The following is a 17,875-nucleotide window of genomic DNA, read 5'->3' on the forward strand; positions in this document are numbered from 1 at the left end:
GCAAAACAATGAAAGGAAATTGTTTCGTGGAAGGAAAAGCGCAGACGTAAACAATCTAAATCAGCGATGGCTGCATTCCCTTTAGCTGATTCATTGTTATGGTCTTGTTATTGTACATGATAAAATATATCATTATTATTGCCAGTGACACCTGATGTATCTATAATATTTAAGCATTTGCTATGAAAAAAGTCATGTATAAAAACTCTCTGTAGTCCCAATGCTATATTTTTGACACTTTGAATTACTGCTGATCTTTATATGGTCCATAGAGAATAAGAGGAGTGGCAAGTACTTTTGAACAGAAATGATAGAGGTAAGCGGTGCATTTATACTTATTTCAGGTACCTTATCAGTTGTGACGTGTCCATGACAGACAGGTCAAGGGGAAAAAAGTTGATAGAAGCTACTTTTAGCCATAAAATATAATGGTTATAAGCTCATTACCTTAAAAGCGGTCGGTCCTGTCAGTCTAATGCTAAAGTTAGCTCAAACAGCTACAGTGTCAGCAGCACCATTATGGGTCACCAATTTAATGTCAAAACACTTTCAGGCACAACTTATCTTTTCTTATATTAGATCTTTATTATGTTGTTCATGATAGTAATAAACCTGTATCCAAGTATGCCACTAGTGTGATATCAATAAACTCCATTTAAATCATTTATAAAAGACTCATATTACACTCAGATATTTGATTCATATCACACTCAAACAGAAATGTAGAGAACAAACTGGAAAATTGGTTTAAAACTGCAAAATGCTGTCACTCCTTAACAAATCTATGAGTTTCCACAGTCTATTTAGGGATCATTTCTATTCTTACTTTAAATTAATCACAGTCATTCAGGCAATGATTCTCTTTTACACTAGTCCTAGCGCAGATGGCACAGCTGGTGATAATGGCTCTTGTTGCTCTGCCATTGCATACAGTGTAAAGCATCAGCATCATCTCCTCACTGATCAAATAAGAGAGGCTGGTAGGTGTGTGGGTGTCACAAGATAACCGTAACACGTAGACAAACATTTTCACCAGCTGCTGATATCTCAGTTAATTAGAGGGAAGCGAACCTTTTACGAGAAACTGCTAGTGATGCTTTTTGATGAATGAAGCCTGAAGTTACTCGGCCTCGATTGTGCCTCTCGACTCCACTACAGACTCAAAAGGGGAGGCTGTTTCTCACTCTCATTTTTTTTATCTGTCCATGACTGGCTCTCTCATCCTTTTCTTTTATTTTACTGTTTTTTTCTGCTTTCATTTTCCTCCCCCCCTCCCAGCTCTCCAAAGGTGTCTCTTAATGCCTCTCAAATTTTCTCTTTTCAATATAATCTTGCTTGTTTTCTTCTCCAGTGTGTGCGACTTGTCTCGTTCTCTCCCGTGCTTGTCCTGCTTTCCCACTTTCTGTACCTTCCAGCTCTTCCTCTCCCTGCTCTTCCTCGCTGATGCTCTCTCGCTCCACTAGACCATTAGGTTCTCTTTAACTCCACTTCGATGCTGTCTTCGGCAGTCCTTTGTCACACCCTCCTGCCTTTCTTTTTAGCTCCTGATGTCAAATGCATTCAGTTCACACTGTTGGAACAATATCTCTGGCCTTATCTTAAAGATTCACACACATAAATGCAAACAGAGTCGTGCATCTGAAACATCTGTGATTGATGGGGGTTTATTTGCACTACAAAGTAAAGGTGATTCAGCGATAATGGTAATAGAATGATCGAGGAAATTAAAGTTCAGCTAGTGCAGTCTCTGAACACCCATCCCACACACACGCACACACACTTTCCACTCCACATCCTAAAGCTGAGCCACACAGTGTAGTGGTTTGTGTGTGTGTGTTGGGCTGTGAAGGAAAGCCTGCTGTGAGTTTGCAGCTCGTCTGTCTGCACACGTGAGCACGAGAGAGACCCAGATGTGAAGCTAGAGACAGAAAGTGGGGGAAGGGGTGGAGGGTAGATAGAAGGATTAAGGCGGATGTGATCGAAGAGCGCTGATCTGCCTGTCAGCAATAGATTTTACTGGCGCGCGCACGCACACACACACACACACACACACACACACACACACACACACACACACACACACATATATATATATACACGTTAATGCATCTATGGCCACACCACAAACCAACAGCAAATTAAGATTTGCTTAGCTGTGTTGAGCAGAGACAACGTGAAGCACACACACTTTCAGTCTTTAGCCGGAGAGACCTCATCTTGCAGCTGGCTTACTGTGTTTAACAAATAGGCCTACATGTTCCTGGTACAGTTCCCATCACTGGCAAATTATCACGAAGCTTCACATTCCAAGTATGTTAAAGGATAAGCGTATCAAATTGGCTTCTTGTGAAATCCCTGTGAATTTGATTCTGAGAGAGCAATGGGTATGGGTGGCCTTTGCCCCTGTATGAATAAACAGAGCATTACTGTCTCATTAGTCAATTTCTTCCTGGTGCGATGAATTTCTGCCAAAGGCATTATTGTGTAATAGCGGATGATCAGCAGAGGAAGAAGGGTGGATTTAACACCTGTTTGTCATTAGATGATTTAAACACAACCATCTCATAATTATCTCATCATTTCTAAAAATGTTAAATGTTATACTGATGAATTATTAGCAAATTACTGTACACGGTAAATGCATATCCACTTGCTATTAGGAGTAAAAGTGGGCAACCTGGTACTAGCAAATGAGTACTGGCATCATCAGTGTTATCCAGGTCACGTTAGAGTCCCTTTTCAAAATAGAAGATGTAGTTGGTCGCCAATTCATGAAGTGTAACTAGCTTCGTTTACACAATTTTGTCCATCCATTCTGTCAATGAGTGTATGGAAATTAAAATAAGTAAATCAAAAATAACAGTACACAAAATACAAAAGGTTCCTTCAATTTCAAGTAGCTTTAGCCAGGGACACTTAAAGTGTGTGCAAAATACCATAAAAAAAACTTAATTGTGCTAATAGCCCACAAAAAAATATTGTGGCTAAAATATAAGCAAACTAGATATTAGGGCTGCCACAAACGATTATTTTGATAGTCGACTAGTCACCGATAATTTTTGCGATTAGTCGACTAATCAGATCATGCATCCATTGGACGTAAAACGTACAGCTTATTGCACCAGCATGCATCTGCTCTTATATAACTATCATTAGCTTACAGCTTTAAGTGTTTAAGGTATGTGCTAACTAAAAATAAAGACAAGATGATAGTTTATTAAATTTTAATGAAATTTGCAGATTGTTTCATTGGAGTTTAATAAACTCAGCCGTCTGCTCCTTGCTATCTAAAATATAACAAGACGGCGGTGGGTTTGAAAACGTTTTGCCGGGAGTCCGGTGTTCTCGCCGGCTCTAGTGAGCCTTGAACCCCGGCTAGCTATCGAGCTGGTGGGTAACAGACGTTCCCGAAAACGTTGGAGCGCTTATGAAAAAAATGTGGTGTCTTGATAAACTGAGCAGATATTTGAGGTTTACACAGCTACATTCTCGCCTTAAAATATGTTAAACGTTTATTTTGTGACCCAGAAAGAATAATAAGAGTAATATTAAAACTAACTAGCTGCCGCCATTGTTGGAAACTGAGCAGGGCTTCTGGGATAGGTTGGGCCACGAAGTATACACCCGACCCATCCTTCAAATCTGGGGAAATGAAGGGCGCATTTGTCGGGCGCATTTGTCGGAGTCTTCGAATTTGGACAGTCTTCGTTGTGTCGCTGCAACATAATCGGCCTACAAATGCGGGCACAGGAGGTTCCTGAATTTGGAAACAGCTACAATACCGGACACTGCTTCTTCTTCTTCGGGGTTTAATGGCAGCTGGCATCCTTGTACATGCAGTGCTGCCATCTTCTGTTTCAGTCCGTTATTACACTCTTAAATCCTACTACTTATTCCTGCGTCTTTTGGGATCTTACAAAGCTTCAAACGACACGTCGACTATTAAATCAGTCGTCGACAAAATCGTCGACGTAATCGTGACTAGTCGACTAATCGTGGCAGCCCTACTAGATATTCATTTGAAATGCTTAAATGTCTAAAGGACATCACACAGCGAGCATGTTGTGAAAAAGTAACGATGAGCATCAGTAACACAGCATCATTATATCTTAGAAACTATGATCCTCGTAAATGTGGTATGTATTGTCAACATATAGAAAGTATTGTAAAAAAAGATTTAATATATCATGTGGCGCCCTCTTTAGGACTGATCTGAAAGTGATAATAACACCACAGAGCTAATTAAAATGGTTTCTTTTGTTTGTTTTGAAAAACTTGATATTTGAAACTTGAGGGTTATTACTAAACATTAACACTAAACAATGAATTTTACGTGACAATTAAATGAAAATGATTACAATAATTTTAGTAGAATACTAGTAAATTAATATGGGTTAAAACTGGGCAAATAACAAAAGCCCGAACTTTGCGGTTGTGTGTGTGTGTGTGTGTGTGTGTGTGTGTGTGTGTGTTGTGTTTTAGAAAGAACAAATGATACAAAAAGAATATACACACACACACACACACACACACACACACACACACACACACACACACACACACACACAATATTTTTCCTTTAAAGTAACTACTGCAGATTAAGTGAGCTGCTTTGGGGGGAATTTGTGTTCTCGGAGTGCTTCTTGTTAACTTGTTAACTATGTTACAAAGGTGTGTTCCTCTCATACCTTTGGAGTCAGGGGTTAATATACTTCGATGACTACTCTTTTTGACATATGCTGTAGCACATTGATGCACGCTTCTACATTCGACTTTATATTCTAATGATATACAGGTTTTTGATATTAACTGTAAACGGGCTCACATTTTCTGCATTTTTTTAATTAGCCTGCAGTAGGATGTTTGGGTGCATGATGGGCAGCAGTGTTCTGCAACGTCTGTGGTTTCTCCTTTCAGCCAAACAGCATCCTGTTTACTATATTTTGTTTCTCTGTACATAAGTCAATTTATAAAAGCACATTAGATCCACTTTTCCCATATTAGAGCATCTCTATGATTCCTCAATCCCTTTAAACTCATAAAGCCTTTGAATACCCTTTCTAAGAGATACAAACTATCAAATTTAGGCGAGCAGTTGACATTTCTCTCTCCTCTGCTTCCTCTCAGGCGACACGTGTGTGAGACTTGTGGCAGTATAAGAGAGTTAAAAGGGCTTGTATTAATAATAAATTATGAACGGCTAAATTATACATGAAAAGGAAAATCTAGGAAGCTTGCACTTCCAGGTGCAGCTCCCAGCATTACTTAAACTGTAACAGTTGGTAACTGGCAGGATCTATTACTGTTGTGTTTAATGACTTGAAGTGAAAATCTGTAAAGAGATGCTAAATAACAGGTCTCCACGTGAGGGCGACATGTTTAATTCATGTCAGAAAAAGGTCAAACTCCACGTGTCTCTATTACTTCCATCAGTCAAATCAGACTTGTAGTCTAATCATTACAACCAGAATGATTGTGAAAAACCTAATGAATCTCAGGAGGCTGACAAGCAACTCTCTCTGTCAGATATGCTTGGGCATGTGCCGTTATTGCATGTGCTTGGGAAAGTAAACAATGGTTTTGCCATATCACTGATATCAATATATGACATTGTCAATGTTCCCTCTAAGCTGCGCACGTGCGCACTGCTGGCACGGTCTCTGCGCACAGAAAATCTGTGTTGCGCACAAAAAAGAAATCTAACCTGAATTGAAATTAAAATTAAAACTTTAACAATTCTGTTTTGCAGTGTTAGTCAGTAAGTGACTGGCTGCTCCCGTATGGGATTAGAACGATGCCACCTTATCCCATAGTCCAGCCAATGATGCGATTCACATTCGTATATACGCAGCTAATCAACGTCGTTGACAGGCTATGACAGCGTCCTTATGTGCCGACACCAGTGTTTTAGCTAGCAAAGCGGCGTGGCTGATGTGGAGTGAAGCCACGTTAATGACAACATGTACAACCATTGGAGATGTGAGCAGGACAGACGGAACAACTGACGGAAAAAGTGTGGACTTTATACCAGTTTTGAAATTGTGTTGATAGACCACGTAAAACCAGAGTTATGATAAAAATATCTGCAATGTTTGGTTTTCTTCCTGAATACTATCGTTGTTTATATTTACTGTGGGAAGAAACGGTAAAAACTGTGTTTTATAAGGAAAACGCTCGAAAGCACTCTCCGCCTATGAGCAAAAACAAAACCAACCCCCTCCCCCCTACCCTTTCCTATCGGTCGAAAAAAGTACCATGTCGACCAATCAAAAAATGATATGGCAACACGGCATCTAGTTGTTAAGAAATGGGGGGAAGTTTTAGGAGTGACGGCGGTGTTTTGAGATGTGAGAGATTTGAGACGTTTAGCGCAAATCTTGTGTAGTTAGTGTGTAGTGTAGTCAATAGTAGGGCTGGGCCATATTATACCGTTCACGGTAATACCGGTATAATGTTAGGCAACGATAGGAAAATGAAATATCGCGATAGAATATGGGTCAAACGCGCATGCGCAGTGCCTTTGTTTTCATACGCACATGGCCGATTGTTGAGTGAAACGGATGAACCAGAATTAGTTTGTAAAAATGGTGCCACTTCAGTGATGTGGAAGTGGTTTGGTGTTTGTCCGTCAGATACACAACAAAGCACATTTTTTTTGTAGAACATGCAAGCGGCCGTCGTTATTGCCGTATTTGTCGGACTAAGGTGCTCGTAAATCTGGGAGTAATCTGGGTCCTAAACTCCCTCCGCTTCAGGTCCCAAAGTCAAACAAACACTGCAGCATCACTAAGAGTTAAAAACTGTCTAAATTCTTTCATCTTTAATAAAATGATCAGCATTGCTGCTTTACCAGGTGTAACTATGAAGTTTAAGATCCAGGCATACATGAAAACAGAATTTATTACATTTAACGGAGTTAGAAGTTAGCAGGAAGCTAGCGGAAGTTAGCTCGCTAGTTTCGCTAGTTACCTAAGCATGATATAGCATGTTCTGACTGAGAGATTTCTGAAAAAATTCAAACGTACAGCTCTGCTATCACTTCCAACATAAATGAAGACAGAAAACTAAACAGCAGTGACGTTTGTAAGGTTACTGAAGTTGGACTAGCTGGTATGTAATGATGTGCTACGTGATCGCTAGCGACACAGCTATGTTAGCATAACATAAACAGTGAAGCTGGAGGAATCAAGGCTAACACTTTTCCACTCAATAAAAGTTAACGTGAAGTTTCCTGATGGTTAGAGACAAATGCAATCGCATAGCAGGATGCTGTAAATGGACCAAACTTCAGTCAGGAGAACAACTGAGATAATCCATCCACAATAGAAGGTTAGTCATTAATATACTGCAACAACATGGGAATAGAGCAGCTGTGATAGAATACAGCATTAATGAATCAATGGTACAGAAGTGGAGGAAGCAAGAAGAATGAGTTGAATAAAGTTTGATTTATCTGACTGCTTTGTTTCGCTTAATGTGCCTTATAATCCCGTGCACCTTATGGTCCGAAAAATATGTATTTGACTTTTTTATTTGGCACACTGCAGTTTAATGTTGCAAAGCAACTCTTTTTAACTTCAGTGGATATTATACATGGTTATGCTCAGGATATGTCAGCCCATTTCTACTGGAAATGCCTTTTGGTTAAACTTTCAGCAAGGAATTTGCATTTGCACTGTTAAATTTTTATATAGCTTTAATGCACATAAAAAACAGCTTCTTGTTTAAGTGAAAATAAATGGATGGTGTTTTTTGCGCTAGTAAAGTTGTGGAGTTGTATTTTGTCTCGCATCAATTATATCGTCAGTTATATCGTTATCGCAAATTTTCAAATATATATCGTGATTTTTGGCCATATCGCCCTGCTCTAGTCAATAGTTTTGTTGGTGTGTCAGAACAATGAGGCGACTGCTGAATGTTACAGGTGTTACAGGGGTGATACATCTCCTGTTGTCAGGCCTGCAGGTATCAGGCTGTTGTTCTCCTTTATTTCATAGTGGACAGAAATTATTTTTTGGAGCGGCACAAATAATTTGTGTGGCATCAGATTTGATGCAGAACAGCTGATTGTTCTGTAAATAGTTTGAAATGTTTATTTAAAAACACCTTGGCTGCATTAAAAAAAAATAGCTGCAAAAAACTTTGTTGTTTGCCAAACTGAGTTACTTTTTTGAAGAAGTAACTATATAATTAATTGCCCAACATTGGTCATTATATACTGTATCTGGCAGACAGAGTTACAGGACTCTCTCCCAGACCACAGACTCATACTCATAATACAAGTCAGAGCTTTATGAAAAAAAAGAAAAAAAGAAAGAAAGTTGTGTTTTCAAAATTGGAGTTCAAGTTATTTTTACTTCCAATAGTGTTAACATACCACACAGGTCATGAACAAGATTTTTTAAATTTTCATTGTAAGTGAGCTAAAGCAGTTAATTAAAAGTAGTCTAACATAAATGTAAATGCTGTAATTTGATTATTTTAATAAACCATGTAAATTGGATGGATTAGATGCTGGTGTGACCACAGTGCACACGTCTGATGTCGCTCACAGTGGTCCAAGGGATCGCTCAGGGAGTTTGTGTGTTCGCTCAGACACATGAAAAATTAGAGGGAACACTGGACATTTTTATAATCATGTAAAAATGTAGAATCATACTATTGTGGACAACCCTATTCGGTAAGCATACTTATGTAGTACGCACTGAAAAGGACATCCATCTTAACTGCCCATTCAATCTCGAATTGTCCAATTGTGCACCTTCAAACACATCAGCAAAGGTTTTTTTTAAATGCTATATTTATGTGCAAATACTTTCAACAAAGACTAGTGCTATATTCTCAGAGCCAGCTGTTAAAATGTTTGATGTGCTTTCATCGGACGATATCTCAAAGCTGGCGCCAAACTAAAACACAACATGTTAAAGAAGTCTCCAGCTAAACTACTATAAGGCATGTTATCTAAAAACAGTAGGCCAGCTTGTTTCATATTTCTATATGTTTGGTCTAATAATAACTTCACACATTCAGCTACTGCTTCACTGGAGATCTAGGATTAAGAAAAAAGGGATGAATGATTACAAATACTAGCTTTTTACATCCTTTTAAATTTATTTAAATTTATTTTTATACTGAAAAGGGTAGCAGGTAGCACACACTCCAAATACATTTACTAGATTTAGAGATCGCGGTGCATCTTCTGTTGACCAAATTCTTTTTATTTATTGTGGAAACAGTGGGAACTTCAAATCCATGCAGACCAAGGTGTTGGTATATGAAAAGGAGACTGTGGTCTCCTTTTCATATTTGTTGTCATTTTATCTATTTTCAATGTTCTGATACTGAAATTACTAGTAATTTATGTTTTCGTATGACTCAGAGGAATCCTTATGAAATTATTTCGCTGGGAGTGAGTCGATATAGACATTTTTCTTTTTAAATGAAAACAAGACCTAGGTACAGATCCCTCATTTATTTGTTTAGTTTTTGTTTTAACAGAAGATTGGAGATTGATGAAACGGGATCAAAAACCTCCTGTGGATGATTCGGGATAAACTGACAAGGCAACAATCAAACAGTCTGACAAAGCTCTCTGGGTGGCTCTCAAAATTTTAGATTTAGAATCTGGATTTTCCAAAACATAAAAAACAAATTTGTCAAACACAGTACAAATATAAGGATCATTAATCTCACATGTAACCTATGAATCCATGTGGGGTGTTTTTAAGACGAGAGAGAGCCAGCGCAAACATCACAACTGAACCACAGCTGGTTCTTAATCAAGCAGATGTGAAGAGCTGCTTTTCCATTAGTGCTCAAACTTCAGACAGCTGTATTTGAAAAATCATATTTCCCAGTGAAAGGGTCAGTGGGGATAAACAAGAACAGGAGTTCTCAGAAGAAGAGAATACATTTCGTACATTGCACTAATCATTTCTCTCCACATGGTCCAGCTGCCCATTTTCTAATCACCCTTTCAGGCACATCTGTAATAACGGCTGTCAAGTGGAAGAGCTATTAAATCCATTTACAATCCTGTTCTCACAGCACAGAAAGGAAAGGCAGACAGAAGAAAAAGCAGCCGTGAAAGTTCCACTAATGGCATTAAGAAAGCAGGTGCTTTTTTAAAGGACACTGAGAGCAAACTACTTAAACTAGGCGTCTAAGAAAAATGTTAGAAATAATCACCTTCACATAGATGATGCTTGATAAACACTCACTTCTAGCTGAAGCTGATCAATGGAGCTTTTAAGTAAATATCGTCTTTGTTAAAGATTACAGAAGTGGATGAAGATATACAGAAATGCTATGATTTTATAAGAATGATGGTTTTATAATAGGTTGAACTGGATGAGTTTCACTGCTGGACTGATGTTGGCTATGTATGTGACTTAAGAATCCACTGATAAAACTTAATGTTGCACTTCAGTCATGTAACACTATAATGCTAGTTGCTCAAAGTGTGACAAGGATATCCTACCTTTCCTACCTTAATTAGTGGGCATAAATGGATGAACAGACACATTTATATTTTAAACAACCTCCGTTGGCCAAAGTGCTGTACAGGTTATACAAAATATACACTGAAAACAATGAAAACAAGTAAACAAGACTGTGTTTGCATAAGAAAAGACAGGACACTAGGATAATAGGGTTTTTAAAGTGATTTAAAAAGACTGGACAACTCTTATGTAAAAAAGGTAAGTTGTTCCGAAGATTTGGAGGTGCCACTGAAAAATTTATGAAATGTGTGTCTGGCTTTCTTTTTTGTTTTTACTTCCTTTTTTAAAAAAAACATTTTCATAGTTCTTTTTAAGCTCATTTGATGATCAATCTTTGCTTACAGGAGCAATGCCGTAATAAACATCAGCAAACTTCCTTTTGTTGTTGTTTTTAAATAAATAAAATAAGTATAAACAAATAAATACAGACATATGGAAACTTCCGTTTTAGCAACTGTCTGGAGAAAAAAAAAAAACAGATCGCCAGTGCATCGGCCCAGCAGGGGGTCATCTTAGGCACAGCAGGCTGTTGAGATTGGTCGGATAGACTGGTGGAAACCCCGATGAGTGAGATGACATGCTGGGGACATTGTGTTTATGTATTTTTTTTTCTCTAATGGAAATTGTAAACAGCACTTAACAGTTAATTTTCATTTCACCTTTGTTTACTTTGAAGTTTGCCAGTCTGGATTCTCGAGTTTAAAGGTAAGGCAGCTTCACTGTGGGTGGATCCAAGCTCATAGCAGACCAATCAGTAGGAGAGAGAACAGCAGAGAGCCAGGCTTTGTTATGTGTGTGTCTCCACATGTGTGTATCTCAGAGAGAGAAAGAGAGGAAAGACCTAGGCCGTGCCCTTGTTGATGTAAGTAACACTATAGAAGTCAAAAGGCTTGAAACCAAACCGATCCCAGGAGTTTCCCAGACGACCAGTGACACCAGTCTCCTTTGTGTGCGTCCATGACACATTGAGCCTTTTTAATATTTAAACATCTCTAATGGCAGCTCTGCTGTTTGTTTCTCATTTATCCTTGGCTCACACTCCTTTCAGTCACTTCCAAGTTTTTGCTCTAGCCAAACTTAGTAGGACAAAAGTCACATTTCTCTGCAGTTGATCGTTTTAATATTGCCTTCCTCCTATGGTTTTAATCCAGTCCTCAACAAGTAATTTTTGACCCCCTCCCGCTGTCACAGCCATAACTGCCTTGCGTTTCAGAAAACTTACTTCAAAAGTGAACCGTTTCATTATCTCCTTGTTCTGCATTTTGTCAACTCCCTGTATATTTTGGCTTTTGTGTGAAAATGAAGGAATCCAAAATGTTTCAGCCACTCTGATAAAAAAAAAAGGGGGGGGTGGGTGGGGGGGGGGTTGGGGAACAAAACATCAGAAGTTAAATTGCTAAGAGACATCCGACAAGTTCATGAACTGGTTGTTGTAATGTCAGCCGCTGACGGGTACTGCCCCTCTAGTGGGTACGCTACGATTATATTGTAAAGGTTTTTATGTTTTAAAGTGGTAAAGTAAACTTTTTATACAGCTTCAGCAGTTGGTCACTAACATTTACGTTAATAATAAATTTTAGACTGAGTAAAAATTGCTGATCACCAGTTTATTTGTGTTAACTGTTTCTGCTTTTTAATAACACATCAGTGTGAAGAGTTCAGTTGTTATGGAAACAATAGGCTGGTAATCGCATCCCAAAGGAGAGTTTTCCAAACACTTTTTAAAACTGTACAATCATCAGTTTTTATTTAAGTTGCAGCTAGCTGCAGCTTAGCAGTACATCAGCTGTACTTTCTCCTCAGATAGAAACATCAGACAGACAGGGTGTGGTGGAATAGGAGTGAGTAGAGGCTCCGAATGAAAAACAAGGAACTACGTTCTATTAAATTACTCCCGTGAAATCGGAGAAGGCGCTCCCACAAAATGGACTTAAGATTCAGTAAGGCTGTTTTTTCTTTTTTTCAAACAATCTAAATGACATTGATTGGCTGTCAGAATACTATCCAAACCCTCTTAGTTGTCAAATTAAATCAAAACAGTAACAGTGCAGTGTGCTAATGAAAGCAAAAAAATAAAATAAAATAAAGTCACACTATAGGTCGTGAGAACAGAAACACAACCACAAACACACTTAAAATCTCTTCAAAGATCACTACGCACAACACAATATTATCACTGACGGACTCTTTTCAGTTCCAAGAATTTGTTGTGATCGACTACATTTTTAAAACTCACCTGCGGTATCATGCAGTTTATTTTATTTTATTTTTTCCTCCATTTCAATAGGCCAGAAATACAGAGGAAAAAGAACATCCTCCATATCAAAGTGTAGATGGTGAATAAGCAGGCATTTCCTGCCCTGCATGTGGGATATGAATGTGGCTTTGGGCCAAACCTAAGAACTTCAAAGGAAGGGTATGCATGGAGGAAATAAGCTGAGAGGCATCTGTGCACATGTTTGTGTCTTTTCATATTTATTTTTCAGCCAGCCAGCACACATGCATGCAAATACATGTACACACATAAGTTTCAATTAGTGCATTTTGTATAGGATTTGTGGTGGACATATTTAGTTATATACATTTGTATTTGCATACCCTAACAACCAAATTATAAAACTACCCTTTAACAACATAAAATCTTGCTGGCTAGAGCAGTTGCTAGAGGCTGGTTAGCAACTGTCTGGCAAAATCCAGTCACTAGTAGGGTCATGCAGGCCTAGATACTGGTGATCACTACCAGATTAAAGCGATCACCTGTGGTTTATATGGAACATAATGACATGTTTGCTACTGCATTGCTCAGAAACTACCAGTGTCACAACATGGAAATGGAGACTATTTGACTTCAGTGCAAAAGCAGAACCTTTTGAAACATGTTAGCTTCAGTAGCAAAGCAGGATCAAATGTTAAGTTCAGAGCAACGGGCCCCAGCAGAGCTAAAGCTGGATTATAAATAGGGGGGGGATTGATTTCATTTAAATATATAAATATAAAATAAAATATAAATAAATGCAAGGAGAAGGTGCTGTTTTCTGGACTACTGGAGACCATGGACCATTAAGTTACTGCAACTCGCAATCCTCTACTGACCTCTGCACATCTATGATACCCCACCACACCCCAGAATGCAAAGCATATGTGGCTACCCGAAGGTGTTTAGCTCAAACTAGCGATGTACACCTGGAACTCGGTCAGATTGAGGTTGAATGATGTTCACACCATAAAAAAACTCTCTGGAGTTCATTAAGAACTAGACTGGGACAACCTCCTCTAAATAGTCATGGTGAAATTGTTTTGTTTCACACCTGAGTGCGATTACTGCATTCATATCTACACAAATGAACTGAACCAAGGAGAAGAATGAACCAGAGTTCAATATAAACAAAATACTGCAAGTGTGAAAACACCGTAACCGAACAACTGGGAAACATGCCATATTTGTTCAGCTTCTGAATAAAGGCAAAAGCCAAAACAGCCATCTTGTTGGGTTCCATGTTTCTTTCTGTTTGGACTTACCTTGCTACGTAACACAGATGTATGCGAATTAAGGGGGAAGTGAGTTGTGGAGGTAGCCGTTGGTGTCTGTGAACTGGAAGCAGTTTTATGTTGCAGTCTGACGCCATCACTGAACTCAACACAGTCAAAGTTGCTCTTCCACACCATTACCTGTGAACCAGATATAAATGTATTAAATAACAATACTCCATTAAAGTTAGTAATGAAGAATGTTAGACTACTCTGCCATCACCTGTTCATCAGAGCCTCCAGAGGAAAAGTACTCCCCTGTTCTAGAGAAGGCCACACAGGTGACTGGACCCTGGCGTGAGGTAAAAAGCAAAACAGGTGGAAAATGAATCTCACAATACAGTAAAGTCATATCTGTCTGACAATGAAAGTAGTCCTAAAACTATCAGCTATGAACTGTTTGCTTAAGTTGAAAGAATCACTACATTTGGAGAATGTTTTCTAAAAACCTCAACAAATGCAGCTGAACAAACTGGCCCCATCTGTGCTAAAGATCACAATATTGGTTAAAATGATTTGCCAATTAAAAGTCTCCATGTCTAGCAACTACTTTAAAGGCTGCCTAATTGATAAAGTCACTATTTTCATGCACAAATAACAAAAATAAGCAACATTTTGTAAATTCAACAGGCCAAATGATTTCATTTATCATCAGTTTAATCATTAATAAGTAACCAGTAATGTCTGCATAGATTAAAAACTCCATGTGAGAATGGTGCTGTCTTACTGTTGCATTCATTCATTCTCAAACCTTACATATAGTAACTTAGAATGATATGACTAACATTATTTATCTTCTGCCAAGTAGCTCAGCTGCAGTGAAAATGTAGGTGCAAGTGTAAACATGGGCAGGGAGTAAACACAATACAATTTAATACAATACAGAATACAGTAATATATCCTAAAGGCACTTGCTGGTAAAAACAAAAGGTGGGAACATTTTTTATATTTAGTTTGAGGCTTGTGTTTAAGCAGTTCGACTAAAACAAAACTGTACCCACAACAGAAGCTCTTGAATGTGTGTGTGTGTGTGTGTGTGTGTGTTTGGAGGAGGATGTGGGTGTGTGGGGCTGCAGCAGAGCAATCAATAACAAAAAGCAGAAACTCAGGTGGAGTGAGGTCACGCATGGTCAGAGCCAAAAAGGATCACCTGAAGGATGTCAGGACTTTGGCATCCTTTGTGTGTGTGCATGTAGCTGGAAATAAAATTCAGAAATCATGTTTCCTCTTAGTTTATTCTTTTTTTTTTTCCACCTCATAATGCAGAATGGGGTCAACGATCTCAGCCTGAGCCCCGTGAATACGTTCAAAGAGGGGATGAAGCAAAGAACAAACAAGTGCTGGAAAAGAAACGGACAGGGAGTCTGCTGAGAAGAAAAAGGAGCTGTGTCCTGTGGCTGGCACCCAGACAGGCTGGTTTGGGTGAGGAATGGTTTCCCAGAAGCACCTGAGAGAAGCAGACAGTGTCACTATAGCAACGCGACGGCCTGACAGACAGCATGTTCTGTCTGTGCTCTGACTAATGCCTGCTGCCAGGCTGGCACTTGCCATGGCCAGACACATGCACGCACACATGCACACACGCACTCACAAACACAGCCTGACAGAGCAATGAACCTAACTTGTACATTTTATGTACCGATAAATGAACACGGATAGCACAAACCAGACAAGACCCATATGGTGCCCTTTATAAAGGCATGACTAACACGAACGATAACATACTGCTACTGCTTTTATTTTGTAAGCTATTTTTCCCCCTAAATTGTCCCCTTTAAGCACAGTCATAAAGAACTTTAGGCTTGTGTAAAGTTCTGTATATCAGCATAAAAAAACTGTTTCTTAGACCCTCTTAATTATGCAGTCTTGTAACATGTGTACAAGACTTTCTTTGTACAGATTTAACTGAAAAAACCACAAAGAGCACAAAGCAGTGCACAGTAACAACCAATAATTAATGTTTACATGTCAGATTCACTAATGGGGAACAAATCTGAGAAGTGTATCATCAAATATGTGGTCTTTTGGCATGAAAATATGCATTTTGTATAGTTCCATATCCAAAAGTTAATCATTTTGATACACATTACATACTGACAGAATGCATTCACAAAACGTCTATTAAAAAAAATTCAGCCTTCCTAATCATCCTGCAATAACTGCTGAATTTGCATTTGTCCAACCACTTTCTTGCCCGCCTTCTGTTCCTTCTATGTTCTTTAAATCTCAGTGTTCTTCTGTCATTCTGTCTTTCAGACTCCCATTCGTGCAACCAGCCTCCTACCCATATCCACATCACTCCGGTCACTTAAAGAGCCTCATCAAGCCTCCATCTCTGTCACCACCAGCGTCTAGACTCGAGGTGGGGGTCCTGTCCTAGTTTCTGTTATTTCATCAAAATCTAATTGCCATTACTCAAATGACGTATCTCAAGAAATCATTATTAATTATTTCAATTGAACTGTCTTTACTGATCTACCATGAGTAACAGTAACATACAAACATGAAGATGCGCGTTTGAATGTCAGCTTGCAACAGAAATACAGATTAACTCCTGACATTTGGGGAAAAAGACATGTTTGTTCTCTAAATCTTCCTGCTGTGGTCCCAGGGTGATGGTCCGGAAAAGTGATGCACACTTCTTCAGAAAGCTGTTCCCCATATTCACAGATCAGCCCAAACATTAAAACTACTGACACTTTGATAACAACGATCACCTCATTAGACTATCATGTTCTATTCAAAAACTTTGCTTATTGGCATTCACATGGATTTTATTTACATGTACAAACCAGCTATATATTCCTGCTTTTGTTGGTGCACCTTAAAAATTATAAAAGAAGCAAAGACACTTATCTTCATGCCAGTGCACTGTCAGATTATATGATTGACAGCCACCTATCAAGTCTCCGTCTGTGCCATCTAATAACACTTTCCGTCTTAGTTATCATGGGTTTACTGAAAGTACAATGAAGAAAAAGTGACAGGTAGAAAAGAATTCATTTAACATGTTACTGCTACTGATTAGCACACAATGGAAAAGAAAAACCCTCAAAAAACAACAATAAAACAGCAGTGTGATCTGAGTATGGAAATACTAAAAGTAGTACAAAGGACTACTTCCTACAAAAAGATTTAATGACTAAATATGACATAAATATGATTGTAGATCAATGCATTTATTGATTGTAATTTACTGATAAATGGGGTTCTATCTCTACTGGCTCTCTGGGTCTGACTACATATGTGCTGTCTAGACAAAAGCCTGAAAGTTTGCCAGTAAACATGACTCTCAGTCTCCTGTGTCAAATTTCCCATTACACATTCGAAACGTTGGTTTGGCTGTAAACTAAAGTTGATGACACAAACCAATTAGGTAAACTGCAGGAATGTCTAAACTCCATAAAGACCTGGATGACCTCTAATTTCCCGCTTGCAAATTCAGATAAGACTGAAGTTATTTTACTTGGTCCTAAAAATCTTAGAAACATGGTGTCTCACCATATACTTATTCTGGATGACATCACACACTAACACTGTGAGGAATCTTTGAACAGGATATGTCCTTCAATGTGCATATTAAATAAATATGTAGTACTGCTTTCTGGGATTTGTGCAATCTCTATATTTACATCTTGTCTCAGAGTGTTGCCCAAAAAAACCCTACTTCATGCATTTATTACTACCAGGCTGAACTATTGTAATTCATTATTATCAGGCTGCCCTAAAAACTCCCTGAAAAGCCTTCAGTTGATCCAAAATATGTCAGCAACAGGGACTAGAAAGAGAGACCATATTTCTCTTGTATTGGCTTCGCTGCATTGGCTCCCTTGTATGCGAGAATT

General features: G+C 38.6%; 1 protein-coding gene across 1 annotated transcript in view; it reads right to left on the reverse strand.

Annotated features, from left to right (window-relative positions):
- poc1a (POC1 centriolar protein A) overlaps nucleotides 1-17,875 on the reverse strand; it is a 51,137-nt gene that overhangs the window by 19,013 nt on the left and 14,249 nt on the right. The window contains exons 8-9 of the mRNA XM_063473013.1: nucleotides 14,254-14,322; nucleotides 14,022-14,171 (exon numbers count right to left, since the gene is read on the reverse strand). Coding sequence (XP_063329083.1) covers nucleotides 14,022-14,171; nucleotides 14,254-14,322 — 219 coding nt within the window. The remainder of the gene's footprint in view (nucleotides 1-14,021; nucleotides 14,172-14,253; nucleotides 14,323-17,875) is intronic.

This window comes from Pelmatolapia mariae, linkage group LG5 (genome assembly GCF_036321145.2).
Source record: "Pelmatolapia mariae isolate MD_Pm_ZW linkage group LG5, Pm_UMD_F_2, whole genome shotgun sequence".
Lineage (NCBI taxonomy): Eukaryota > Metazoa > Chordata > Actinopteri > Cichliformes > Cichlidae > Pelmatolapia > Pelmatolapia mariae.